Source organism: Lycorma delicatula, chromosome 3, assembly GCF_047948215.1.
Source record: "Lycorma delicatula isolate Av1 chromosome 3, ASM4794821v1, whole genome shotgun sequence".
NCBI lineage: Eukaryota > Metazoa > Arthropoda > Insecta > Hemiptera > Fulgoridae > Lycorma > Lycorma delicatula.
The window spans coordinates 144,519,825-144,534,944 of NC_134457.1; the positions used below are offsets into that span (position 1 = coordinate 144,519,825).

Consider the following 15,120-nt stretch of genomic DNA (forward strand, 5'->3'; position numbering starts at 1 on the left):
CTTTATGTGCAAGTGTAATATGTATACATACGAGTAGAATGATAGAGGGATGACCGAGCAGTGAAGCTTAACACCGGATGTCCTCTTGACTAGCCCGAAGGCAGATTAAGCAGCTGCAATTCATCTCTGTTATCCCCAAGAAAATGAATAAAAGCTGACTATCAGCGGATTCGATCGCTTCCACCCTATGCGAAGCTAAAATAACCCTCACTAGGGTTCTAAAATACTCATAGGAAGTAAACCGCAATCGTTACTATTGCTATTGTAGAATATAAATTTGAGGAAATTTTTAAGTTTAATATTAAAATAATAAAGATGTTAGTACTCGTATAATAATATTTGCTTTTAATAATGTCTTTTATAGATAGTTTTTACCAAAAATTTCTTTTTATTAATCTCTTTCCATTCTATCAGTTACAATGTTGAAGTTATTTCTTTGAACTGTTTAGCAAGGTGTTTCCAAAAACCAGAGTAAGCGAACTATTGGCTAAATGCTAAAATAGTACGAGGAAAAATATTGAATAATGATGTAAAAAGGTAAACACATTCTAATCACGAATAATTTTAACTAAGAAGCAGATATAAAAAAGATTAATCATTTTTAAAAGGTTAAGTGAATATTTTTAATATGAACGGTATAACATTTATTAACATATGCTTCCAACGGCTGTGAAAGTAGAAAGAAAGTTGAGAATAATTGGTTTAGAATAATGTGTAAGGTGTTCAGTCAGTGTCTGTAGTGTTATTGCCTCTTATCCAGGATTTAAAGATCTTAATCTTCTTTTTCTTATAAGCTAAACGTTATTTATTGTTGATTAGTGTAATGTTAGGTTTCAATATTTTTACTGAATCATGTTAATGTGGAATAAATCTTTATTTTTTATGTACAGTGTCCGACGAAGAATGTAAAAAAATTTCAGGACATGTTCTACTGGTGAAAATAATGAAAAACGTTTACATAAACATAGGTCTGGAAACGCTTTGTTTTCTAGTTATGACTAGCGAAACATTTCGTCCGGATTTCAGCTCTTCTAATAAAAAGAAATCCTACTGTAATTTTTGGGACCCAAATCAAGGAGTAAAGTTGGTGGTTTCGTATGTAATTTAAGCTGGGAAATAAGATAAAATAGGTCCCAGAACTGTAACTTCAGTAGTTTTTAAGTTATCCCAGCACAAAATAAAGCACAAAATTCAGTGTCGAAAAACAAGTTTTTTTTTTTGATTTATAGTTCAATAGCTTTGTTAAATGACTAATAAATGGAAAAGATCTAGTAACAAAACTTGTAGAGAATTTAATTTTGAGGAAATTAATGTAAATATAGCCAATAAAATGTAAATAAAAAAACTTTTAAAATCTGTTTTTAATTGAAACAAATCAGACGAAAGATAGACAGAAAATCTTATTATTCTGTACCTAATAAACATTGTTCTTAATATAGCAAAACAAAAAAATTAAATACATGAAATGATAAATTGTAACAGAATAACAAACCTCATTTACAGTAATTATCCGAAATGTAATTATCTTTCACAATGTACACAACACTGTCCAAAGTAAAATATTTTCGGTGACATCATCTCAGGATCGTTTCGTATAAATTCAGTAATATTTCATATTTTAATGAGTAAATCTTCTTTAGTATTAACCTTTTGTCGGTACACTATCGTTTTCATATGACCACGAATGAAGTAATCCAGTGGCGTTAAGTCAGGTGATTGTGGTGGCCAATTGATTGTTCCACCACGTCCCAATCCAGTTTAAGAAATTAGCATTCAAGTGATTTCATAAGTGATCTCAAGCGATTTACATAAGAAACTACAACTTTAATCCTTAACCTGGGTCCCAAAAGTTACAGTAGGGCTTCTTTTTATTAGAAGTGCTGAAATCCAGGCGAAATCTTTCGCTAGCCGAAACTCGAAAACAAACCGTTTCCAGACCTATGTTTTTTATGAACTGTTTTCATTATTTTCACCAGTAGAACATGTCCTGAAAGTTCCTCTGTTTCTTCGTGGGATATACTGTATAGAATATAAGCTTAAAATATATGTGAATAGGACAAGTATATTAGTTCTCCTATTTTTTTTTTTTTTTTTTTAGACAAATACCGATTCGAGTCACCGTTTTTTCAGTTTATATCTAACCTCATTAGTTTAACAACTATTGCTGCAAATATAAAATAACTTTGGATAGTTTTTAAAGGAACTCTTTTTAAAATTAAAATTTAATAACAGTGTACTGCAATAGTAATAATCAACATATTTTTAAAATTTTTTCCAGGAATTAGTTTGGACAGGTAAAGTCCCAGAACAGGATAGAGTAGCAGCTGTGGGAGTAACACCAAGTCCAGCAATACCACTTCCACTGTCACCGACATGGGAAGTGTTGCAGGTGAGCATTTTTTAAAGTTTATTAAACAGATTTATTTTAAAAATACTGAACATAAAAGTAAAAATGTGAACCACGTTTTAAAATATATTTTACGATGCAATAAATATTTATAAAGGTAAACGCTTGACAATAAAGGAGTAAACCCCGTAAAATTTCTCAGAGGAGATCGCCGATCAGAAGAGGAGCATAAAAAGACATCCTCAAAATGAAATCAGTTCCAATATTCTTATTAAAAAATCAACGTTACTGCTAGGAGTTTTTACTCAACATGCATAGAATAGGCATTACTGATAACCTAATAGATTTAGCAACAGTAATAATATAGTTTTGACACAAAGAAAAAACTACATCTTCAAAAAGAATATCTATTTTCTTTCGTTTAAAAATTTGAATTAAATTGTACGTAGATGTTAAGCGATAGTATTCGTTAACAGACGATTTCAGTCCGTTTTAATCAAACATCATTCGTCATTTTTTCTTCACAACCTTTCTTTTATACCGATGTTATTTGAAATTATGAAAGGGTGTACGACGAGTAATAGCATGAAACAAATAATGGTTCAGTATTATCTTTATTAGAACCTGAAATAACATCTTTTTTTAAATGACTGCCATACTGAAACAGAACAACCGAAAATTCTTTGTAAATACTTAAACAACAGATAATAAATATTATACTCGTAAATAAAATTAAATATTAATTCTTTAATATGACCTTTGAAATGTTCTACCACGAAAACAAATTGAAAATAAAGCGTTAAACATGAATCCTATAGATTTTTTTTTTTTAATAAATATTGCAACTGAAAATTATAACTTAGAACAAAAAAAGGTTTTAATACGGTGCATAAATTTATCTTTTTTTTTATCAGTGGTTCTTAAAATACAACTTTGGAAAGATCAGATTTATTTTTCTCATTTCATGTATATTAATATTAATAATAATCAAGATTATTATTACACACTACTTTACCTAAACGTGTAAACTATAACAGATTTAATTCCAAATTAGATACTATTAAAACCAGTTAAGCCGTTAGTATAAAAAATCGTACGACATTTTCTTAAACGTTTTATTAAGTGCAATGTCATTCATAAAAAAATATTTGTTAACATTCCAATATATCAAACAAATATAAACATGTTTACTCTATAGAAAATATAAAAAAAATTCACGCATACACGTGCAAAATTTTTAATTTTAAAAAATTTTTGTATATCCTATAGAAAAAAAAACAATAAGTTAAACATAAAACAAACAAATAAACAAGCACATAGACACACATTGATGTATTCACATAAATATATTTAAAAAATGTTAACATAATTATGAAAGAAAAAAGACATTGGCGTTTGAGCAAACATTTCAAAACATGGGAAAAATGATAAAATTTCACAAACAATTTTTTTTTTAATTATTTATTTTTTTAATCTTTTATGGTCTCCTGTTTTATCGGACCAAGCCGTGTTATAAGCCAGTTGCATTTATACGCGTGTGACAAGGCCGGTTCATTTCATAACATCAACATTTATAAAGAGTATCATTACGCTGCAGTGCACTAAATAATAGAAAATGTAATTAATTATTTCGATTGGCCGATGGCTATTGTACTTCGCTTCACCCAATCCATACATTACCCTAAACAGAATTACAACATTCCTGCTTCAAACAATACAGTAGACGATAAACCTGGATAAAATGTAATACCAGCTCTGTTTAATTTTCTGCTTTATCGACTTTACAGTACAAAGTTCTTTTAAATCTAAAACATGAATAGCACGTAATAAAAATAATAATAATAATCATTATTGTTGATGTTAATATTCAAATAAATTCATATTTCAACATATTCACACATAGGTTATATATTTATGAAAATTTACATTAGATTATTATTAAATATTTAATAACAAAAACATACTCTACTATAAAATAATCAACCGTTTATTGCTTTGTGAAAACAATTCTTTTTATAAAGAATCTAATAATAAAACTACTTTTCTTTTAACGATAAAAAGTACATAAAAACTAACATTCCAAGAAAAATAATACCAATTTACAATTTTTTCCTTTATAATTTTTTTTCTAATAATAATAAACAATATAAATTAATAATATATTTATTATGATTATTACAAACATTTCATTTTGTAAGTTAATCTCATAAAAAATGAAAATACTGATAACATTGATGAACTGGTGTGAAAAAGATATCCTATCGTCCAGGAACTACGTGAATAGTTTTAAAAAAAGTTACGATCTCATACTATAAGTAGAGAAAACTCGTTTAATTAGCATGAATACTCTATTACATAAATTTTCTTTATCTATTATTATTACTATTTAAATTACTTTCAGTGTTTTTTATATACCAAAAAAATAATGTACGTATATTTGTGAAATTCCATAACCGTACTGGTTTTCAGATGATCTGATATGAATCAAAAGACACTCCTAAAAATGGCATAGCAACCTTCAAGAATAACAAATAACCCGTGCCATATCTTTCTAGGGAAAGTAGATTGAAGTGCTTTCAAGTTACTATCTTTACTTAGCCATATATGCTATTAAATATCATCATCGTGCCAAGACCACCAAGATGCAGGTATTTTTTTACCCTACAAATGATATTTTCGCTTTATTAACTACAGAAATTTATCATTTTAATAAACACTTATTACTCTCGCAGAAAGAAACTCGTACTGCTATCTCTTGTATCTCAGCCGCGTCAGATGTATCAAAGTCTTAAAAAAAGGCTGGAATTGAGTGTTAAATAACAAATTAATATAAATATATTAAATAACAAATTAATATATGCAGTGAGAAACACTGCATTATAAGGGGAACAGAACGGAACGCAAGAATGGCGGGAGTTTCAATATTTCTCCCTACAGTTCGCAGAGTCTGGACAATATCCCTTGCTAACGTATCTTTCTATTATCGGGTGGGTTTCATGGGTTAGTGGCGGTTATAAATTTTAAGTTTTATTTATGGACGGATTTGGTGATTTGCGTTCTTATCCGTATGGACCAGCGTGTGACCAGGGTCTGACCGTGAGAAACTAAGCTTTTGAGCCTCGTACTCCCGGCGTGAATCCTCTTTAGTCCGTCCGCTGAAGTCCTTTCGGTACTAGCACCTTCTGGGCTAGCAGGAATACGCCTACCAGAGCCTTAGTTAACCAGAGCCTTAGTTATTTTGAGGAAGCAATGCGCCCCCTTCTCCGAAGGGAGTCGCATGTGCTGACTGAATTAAATTGTAAGTTTTGACTGCATTATAAGCAGTGCCTGTACTCAGTGCGGAAAGCTAGTACTACTAGTAGAGAGATACTTGAAACTTTATAATAATATATTTCGGTCTTTTTAACATCAAATTCAACTTCAGTCGCAATACGTTTTATTCATATCGAACGATATATTACAGCTATCCCACTGAAATGAGATCGTACTGAAATTTTTAGGATGATAATTAAGAGACAAAATTAGTGATTTATTATGGTATTTTATCTGAAAAATTGAATAAAATAGTACCCACCAGCGTATCTGCAGTAGCTATTGAGAAATTTGGGGTAAAACACCCTATTTTTTATGTTTGACGTACAATAGCTTTGTTAAATGGGTAATAAACAAACAACAACTTTAATTAAAACTTGTAGAGATTTTAATTTTGAACAAAATTGTTTAAAATAAGTCGAATAAAACAAAGAAAAGTTAGAAAAATTCGATTTTTATTAATACTAGACCGAAGTGCATTATACGTATCAGTTTATAGTAAATGTTTAAAAATGAATCCTCCATTTTTAGCACATTTCTTGAGAGGCTTCTGTGCTATTTTTTTTTTTACACTTTTTGGTTCCTCAGGGCTGACCTTATGTGACTCAGCCGCATCTATATTGCGGACAATCAATTCCTTACAAGAATATATTTTTGCTTTACATACAATATTTTTCATCCATCTCCAGACGCAAAAAAATCTAAAGGTGTTAGATCAGACGATCTTGGTGGCCAGGAATGTGGACTTCCACGACCGATCTATTTCTCAGAGAAATGATAATTTAAGTGAGTGGAAACAGCACAAGAAACGCGGGGAGACGCACCATCATGATGGAAGTATACTTAGCGTCTCAGCACTAGAGGAAAATCTTCAAGCAGCTGCGACAATTCTTCTTAAAGAAAGTGCAAGTAGACCTCAACATTTAAGCAGCCAGGTAATATGAAGGGTCCAAACAGCTGATTGTGAAGAAGGCCGCACCACACACATATTGACGCTAAATTACCTTCCACCGTTTCATGAGGAATTACTTCTGTTCATATATGTTCACTGCGTAATTTATTGACGCCACCTCGAGAGAAATTTGCCTCGTCGGTAAACAAAACATAAAAAAACATACTTGTTGAGTTATCGATTTGTATTCCACTAGTTGCAAAACTCCAAGCGAAGCGGACCGTCTCCTGGGTGTAGATGTTAAACTAGCTGTTTATGATAAGGACAAAACTTGTTTTGTTTAAATGTTCTCCAAACCGTCGAATGTGAAACTCCGATCCGTTTAGACAGACGTCGTGTACTGACGCCTGGATTGCGCTGAACTGCATCGATAATAATGTCATCAATAACAGCGACGTGTTGGACAGATCGTTTGTAGCTGGAACAAACTAAGTAGTGAACCTGTTTACCGAAGATTGTGAAAAGTCGCACTAATTGTTTTATGATTTGGAATCCTGCAATTCGGAAAACGTATTTCATACATATTCTACTGCAGCAGCTGTAGCATTACCATTAAACACACCCAAGATGAATGCCATATTAGCGTATTTCTCTATTGTAAATAAGTACGGCATTACTTCAATGGCAATCCGATCATATTCAAACTAAAATTCACAGAAAACCTTCGCTAACGGCAGCATAGTTCACAGTACCCGATACAATTAATGTACTTTACAGAATGATTTAAACGCTAATACAGTATTAATTTTGTTGATTAACTGTTGTTTATTTTATTGATAACTTTGAAATAATAATTTACTGTATTTCTGTCGTTAATAAAATAATTATTATCTAAGTAATTTTTATTTATTTATTTTAATTTTACAGTTGTGTAATTTCCAGTTTTTTAATTTTTTAACAGTAAATTTTGTTTTTATAAATTTTTACATCACCAAAAAAAAAAAATTGGTTTTGTTCACATTAAATAAGTACTTTTCTGACAAATGTAGTAATGTACTGTTTTTAAATAAAATTAGAATTTTTCTAACTTTTCTTTATTTTATTCAACTTACCTTAAACCGTTTTGTTCAGAATTAAATTATCTACACCGTTTGTTTAAAAGTATTATGTGCTTATTACTTATTTAACAAATGTATTGTACGTCGTACATAAAAAAGGTTTTTTTTACTTCAATTTAATGATTTTCACCCAAAACTTTTCAAAAAATACTGAGAATTTCGGTTTTGGGACCTATTTTATTTGATTTTTCAGGGAAAAAGCCATAATAAATCACTAATTCTGTTTCTTAATTACCGTCGTAAAAATTTACTACAAATAAAATATAAAAAATGGATGAAGCGGGAAATAAGAAAGATGAAATTTGTATTTATCTATATATATAAAAATGAATGTTTGTGTGTCTGTATGTCTCTTATATCTTCCTAAACCGTCCATCCGATAGTGATGAAACTTTGGGGAACGATTGGACGCATGCCAGGAAAGGTTTCTGAATTAGTTTATACCCGCTAGGTGGCGCTGTGGTTAAGATTTTCAAAGAATTGTATTTATGGTCCGATTTGGTTCATATTCAGAATATGTATGTCACATGAAAAGAAATATTTTTGCAAAAAATGGACCTGCGAGGTGGCGCTGGTGTCAAGATATTTCGAAAAATTGTATTTATGGTCCAGATTGTTTCATATTCAGAATATAAATTAGTTACGTGAAAAGAAATATTTTTTGCGAAAAGGGTAAGAGGGAAAGAGGTGAAGATGTGTAGAGGGAAAGGGGAAAGAAGGAAAAAAATGGTTACATTTTGTAATGTTCCAAAATGTTCAGTTTTTTAATATTTAATTAAACTTCCATTTGTGTTCATTTAATCTATATATATGCTCAAATCTAGCAATAGCGAAGCATTTCCGGGTGTGCTAGTACTTTAATATATCAAGTACAGCTGCTTTAAATACTTTTCTACAGAAATAAAAGATATATTATTTTAAACAGGGAATTTGACTTTCAACCCTGTATATCTTATCTATTTTTATTTTATTTTTTTTTTTAATTCTGAGAAAAATTCCTGCTTTATCTATGAACTCCTTTTAACTTTGTTATAAATACATTCATAATAAATATTAAAAAAAAATCCTTCAGCCTCAATGATTTATCTATACGTATAAATTTATCATTTATTAATACATGAAACAGAACAATGTTCTGATTTTTATAAAGACTATACAAAAGATGCAATCTGTTTTTTAAAAAGTATCAGTTTCATAAATTTTTATGAATTTTCTATTGTTAAAAAAATATAGTCTTCAAAAAAAAAATTCATATTACCTATGAAATAGAAATAAAGATCATATTATATTTTTTTTAAGATCATATTTACTTTTATTAAGAAATTCTTTCTATTCTATCTTCTTTCCTTAAATTTTTGTTCTTCCTACCGCTCATTTCACAAATTTCAGTTTATGCATAGATGGATAAAATAAATGAATTTAGATATCACATATTAAAAAAAAAAATAAATAAATAAAATGAAAAAATCATTGGCCGTTGGTCGTCGGGTTCACTTCAAAATGGCCGCCAAAATTAAAATTTTGTAATAATCATTAGTCAATAACGGTGCTATAAGTTGATTCAAGTACACTAATGTAAGGTTTGTTTTTGGTTGTAGGCCTTTATGAATGTTGTCCTTATTTTGTTGGTTTTGTCATTCAGTACGTGAAAATGTAAACATTACTGATTAAAATGTAACTTTAATAATGATTAACTTTTTTTTATTCTTCATTTTGAAGGAAATGAAATTATTTGGACATTATGAAAATGATAATAATTAATAAAAAATAAACCATAAAAATATTATTATTGTAATTACAAAAAGAATATTGCATTTAAATTACACAAAAAAAAACTTTTAGCAGAATATTATATAAAAATAAGTAACAGGAAAGAACAAAAAAAAAAAATCATCGTATAAAAGTCATGACGTTTGCGTAGAAATATAGATATCAATCTAATTTCAACGAAATCTGTTGAAATAGGCACCTACAATTTTCAAAATAAGGTATATGGAATACTGCAATATTTTTTAAAGAAATATTCCTTTTAATTCATTGAGAGTTATTAAGTTATAAAGCTCCATTACAATTAAGATATTTGTCAAATTTTGTTTCATATTTTAACAACAGTAACTGAAATTAACTTACAAAAATAAAGTTTTAGATTAAATTATGAAGAAAATTATTAATTAAAAAAGTATCTTTTCTTATTTCGTTAGAGATTAACTCGGGACCCTGACTCAAAAACAGATTGAATAAATCATTCATTTCAATATAAATAGAAAAAACGTGACAACTGTTAGTAAATTGTCTAGAAGAATATAGCTAATGGAGGTTGAAAGATCAGTGATTGGAAAAGTTTGAAATTGGTTGTGTAGGAGAAAAAAAAATCTGTAATCGAAAGAAGAATGAGGAATGACAAAAGAAAAAGAAAGGGAAAACAAACGTTGAAGATAATGAAGAATAATAAAAGAAAGCGGAAAAAGTAAGACTGTTCTCCTTTTGAACAAAGATAGTACAGGGTTTATGCTGCCTATTTTAGGATAAATAAAGGTCCATTAATTTGTTATTTTGCACTGTGTCCCAGTTTTATTAATCCCTGTTCACGTATAACAGATGAAATACAAAAGAAATTAATCATAATTGGTACCTTTACAGGCAAAATATTTCCTAACTATCCTGTTCATGTCGTAAATCAGTAAGGCATCACTTACGGATAAATATTCCCTGCATTTTAATCGGCTTTATGAGTAATATTTGTTAAAGGAAACATTGATTTCTCACTTTTCTAAGTGTGGTGACCGTGGAATCCTCGTTGGTTTGAACATGATTACCCCAATTTTAGGACAGACACTTGTCAAGTCGTGTCAAGTCTTTTATACCTGCAGCTATGATACATACAAGACTACAACAAACTGGAACTGATTAGAGCAAATTAATTTTTTATATAGGATTATGAAGTAAATAAACAGAAATTAAAATAGAAGAAGAAAGATTGAATTGCTATTAAAGAAGGAAGAATTTTAGAATTAAGGAAGGTACTCAGAACTAAGAAAATATTTTTTTTTATATCAGAAGAAGTATTTACTGTTGTTTTGGTAGTTTACTTCACAGATGCTAGTCTCTGAAATAACACGTGATATTATACTGTTTTTAATTTTTATAATGCATAATCTAATTTCGAATTAAAAATACGATTCTTTTTCATTGACAAATAAACAAAATATTTTTTTAAAACTGTTCTAAACAGCAGCAAAAAATTAGTATTAAAAATTCAATAACGAGAAGTAACATTAATGATCGATTTCAAAATAAAAGATTTAAAGCAGAAACTTAATTTTTTTCAAATTGTAATACTAATATAATTTTAATACTGTTTAGAAAGACAAATATGTATAATAAAAATTTTAAAAATGAAGTATTTAAAGTACCGAAATGATAGAAGAAAAAGGTGGACTGAAACTGTTTGTATCTAAGGGAAAGGTTAAAACGGCGCATGTCGCAGCTTCACCACCGTCAATAGTTGACTTAGCCGAGCGCATGTTTTTGTAGCTTTTAGGGGTGGTTTCTCTTTAAGAGGGAGTCGACCTTCTGACTTCTCCACTCTCCACCAATATAACCATTGGTGGATTCAATCCGACCAATCAGAAACCAGACCGATCACAAGTAAATCACTAACAAAGAATTTTGTAAAATGGCCTGTTCATTTGTATGATTCTTCAAAAGATTGATTAAAAAATAAATAACTTCATAAAACAATATCTGTATTATTAAAAATTTATAAAAATAATAATTTTATTTCCTAATACGAACTGTAAAATTGTGATAAAGAAATAATTCACAAGTTAATTTTTAATTTTGAACATTAGTATTTACGAGACTTTAACGAACTAAAAGGCTTCTTTATAAATTTAAAAGCTCTCCTGCTTACAACAAGTTTATTAATTTTTTCTTCACATTATAAATGAATTTCAAGAAAGAAAAATTGATATAAAAATCATTAAATAAATTTAATTAAATTAAGTAATGGTAAAGGAAATTCAATTTTTAAACGTTTGTGAATCCACGGCAAAGACCTAAACATGGTCAGGTGTCAAGTTTTATGATTGTATCACGCTTAATTATGAATATGTTATAAATCTACATTTAGAATATATAATACTTTTCCTTTTAATTACTTATGACGCCATAAACCTTTAGCTTCTTCAGTTTGTCCTACTATTAATTCCGAATTCTATATCAATTAAATTTTCAATATGTTTTTTTATAACATCATTTTTCAAAAAACCTGTTACTATTTTTAATAGAATTAAAAAACAAACAAAAGGTTTCTTCAGTTTGACTGAATTGTTTTTATTTTCTAATTTTCAAGCCCTATTCACGGCCAAACAATACCAATACGGCTTTGTTGATATTTTAAGTTTATAAAAGAAATTCCTTTGGCAGTCCCGTAGAAAGTTTTGACTAGATAAAATTAGTGGAAGATTTTGTGAACGATTGTGGAAAATTAGTTTTAGGGTAGATATGACTGATGTACGTAAATAATGGTTAAATAACAAATCGTTAACTTATTACACGGCCATGTAGACATTTTAAAGATATTTTTCATTTATTAGTCATTATTATTTAATAATGAATTGTTATAGCAGAATTATATTATTACATTAAGTCGTCCCAATATTGAAATAAATGAAAATTAAATTAGAAAACTTGAGGTGAATAAAAAAAAAATAATCGAGTTCATATAGTACTATCGCGTTTCAAACAACGTTAGCTTACGTGTTCGTTATTAATTAACATCGTTTCACAGCATTTCTCTACTTTTATCATGACCTAGATTTTTTCTTATGTTTTTAGAAACAGTTCACTTCATAAGACGGGGATTTTTTGTAGGGTATCTACATTTAAAAAAAAGAAAAGTAAACAATAATATTAATTGGAAAAAGCTCTTACGAAAAATAAAAATAAAAGATATGCATCTTTTTTGTAAGGATAAAATATCCTTACTTTTTGAAGTACTTAAGTCAAACCAAACTAAGATTTATTAAGTTAGCGATTATTCGTTTTTAATTATCACCAAAATCAAAAGGTCTAAATTTAAAGAATATAATAGTATTTTTTTACTTTTTTGTGTTCTTTGAAGTAGTTCTTAGACTTTTAAGTTTTATTTTTTTATGTAACTTTCCTATTTTCCATGATTCGCTGTTTTAAAACGACATAAGTCATTAAAGTTTTATTTATACACGTACATAAATTTTAGTTATTACTTAAAATAAACAATAAAAAGTATTTTTAAATACTATTCAATTAATAACAAAAAATGCAACAACGTATCATCATTCTTAACTGTTCGAGTCTCTCCGCTCCATTCCATCAATTCTTTCACAAGCTACCAAGAGAATTGAAGAATTTTTGCCGTATAGTTAATCGTGAATAAAAATAATATCTAATTCATAAAGGGATATTTTATTCTCTATTGTAAATAAACAAACATCCGTAAATACAACCCTCGCGAAAAATACAAAAAAAAAATTTCTTGTAAAGAATATGTGGTAACCTACAGAAACAACAGAATTAAAAAGATGTTGGGACTTTACTTACCGATGTAAACACAGTATGTTATTCTATAATTTAGCAATCAATAATAATTGGACAACCCAGTCATATCCCAGCCTTTTTGATCAAAATCAAATTATTCTCTCATTGGTTTAAATTTTTATTTAATGTACTTTGTTTATTTGTACTTGCTATTTCTACGGTGGTTTTTAATACTTTATTTAGTTATTCTACAAATTCAGAATTTCTCTTGTCAAAAAATTATGAATTCGTAAAAAAATTTAATTTTGACCAAATATTTACTGGCACAAGATGTTTGTGTAAGAAATGTACAACAAACAAATAATTTGAATCATTAAAATTGAAATTTCTATTTCTGAAATAAAAAAAATCTATTTTTCAAATAAATAAAAAATTGTGTTAAATTTTGATTTTCGAGACAACTTTTTTTTACTTCATTTTGTACAAAAAATTAATTAAAGTTGTCAAAGTGTTTTAAGAAATCTAACTACTGCTTCATGATTGCATTTCTGATGAATATTTAGAGTAATAAAAACCTGATGTAAGCACTCTTTAATCAACAGATTTTTATTTATTATTTTTTGTTTAATGTGATACTTTCGATTACATGAGTATTTCAGAGAAGAGCAGTTGCTTATGGAAGAACACAATGAGAGAAATCGTGATGATTAACACACATAAAATTATATGCACAAGAATATTGTATACATACAAATTATGTTATAGTAAATACTGGATATTATGTTTTTTAAGCTTATGTTTGGATTCATAAAAAATAAATTATGTACTATTTGACCACTGAAAGGAGGCACTTCAAAAAGGAGTGGTGAATCTACCCTATATTAAAGTTATAACTAATTGTTTTACTTTAAAATTAACTTAAGGTAAAATTCAAAATTATGGTGGTTTGAGGTGGCCGTCACTCTGATTGACAACTGTAATGAACACAATGGAGATTTCACAACAAAACAAAAAACCGAGAACTGTAAAATATATCTCATACGTTTGTTATATAACAAATTTTAAGAAAGGACATGAGAGAATGAAAAAGAATTATTTTTGTCCAATTAATTATAAAATGCTTACTTATAAACTATTCATTTTTGGACTACATTATTCGCTACCAAGTATTTACTTTTTCAAAGTATTTCATAAAATATGGAATAACATATTTCATAAAAAAAGTTGTATTATGGAGGTATATGTTATTCTGTAAGTTGTATTTATGGAACATAAAAAAGGAATAAATCTGTTTATGTTTACAAAAATCAGGGTGCTACAACCCTTGATGAGCTCTGGCCTCCGTCCCAAGAGTACTCAAAACCATTTGTTCCTCAGAAATTGTCAATTATTTTTGCATTCTGAGGCTGTAATTTTGGCTTCACACGTAGATTTTTGTAGAGTAAAAATGTTGATCCTCCTAGTCAGGGGATTGTTTATAGGAATAAACAATCCCCTGACTAGGAGGATCAGGAACACTTTTGTTATTGCCACATCTATAAATTTATAAATAATTTATAAGTTAGATTTAATTTAAAATTTTACTGCCCAAAAAATATCCATAGTACTCTTTTCTATAAGGTGATTCTAAGATTTTTAAAAAATATACCATGTTAGTTAAAATTTTAATGCAAGCCTGATTTAGCACCTCTCTGAGGATTCCTTCTTTCCTTATTCAAACTGTATAATACAAGAATGCTTTTGTTTTCAATTATAATTTTTTACATTGAGGTTTTTCTCAGGAGGACAATTCAATCACGTACAAAAATGCTATACTGTGAAAAACTGACATTGTGTGTGCAACAACAGATGTGCAATACCTATCCATTTTGGGGAATATAAGATAACTATAAAATAAATAATCTTGTTAGAGTAATTATTTTAAATAGAAA

General features: G+C 28.5%; 1 protein-coding gene across 1 annotated transcript in view; it reads left to right on the plus strand.

Annotated features, from left to right (window-relative positions):
- dsf (nuclear receptor dissatisfaction) overlaps nt 1–15,120 on the plus strand; it is a 63,393-nt gene that overhangs the window by 38,339 nt on the left and 9,934 nt on the right. The window contains exon 5 of the mRNA XM_075359216.1: nt 2,279–2,389. Coding sequence (XP_075215331.1) covers nt 2,279–2,389 — 111 coding nt within the window. The remainder of the gene's footprint in view (nt 1–2,278; nt 2,390–15,120) is intronic.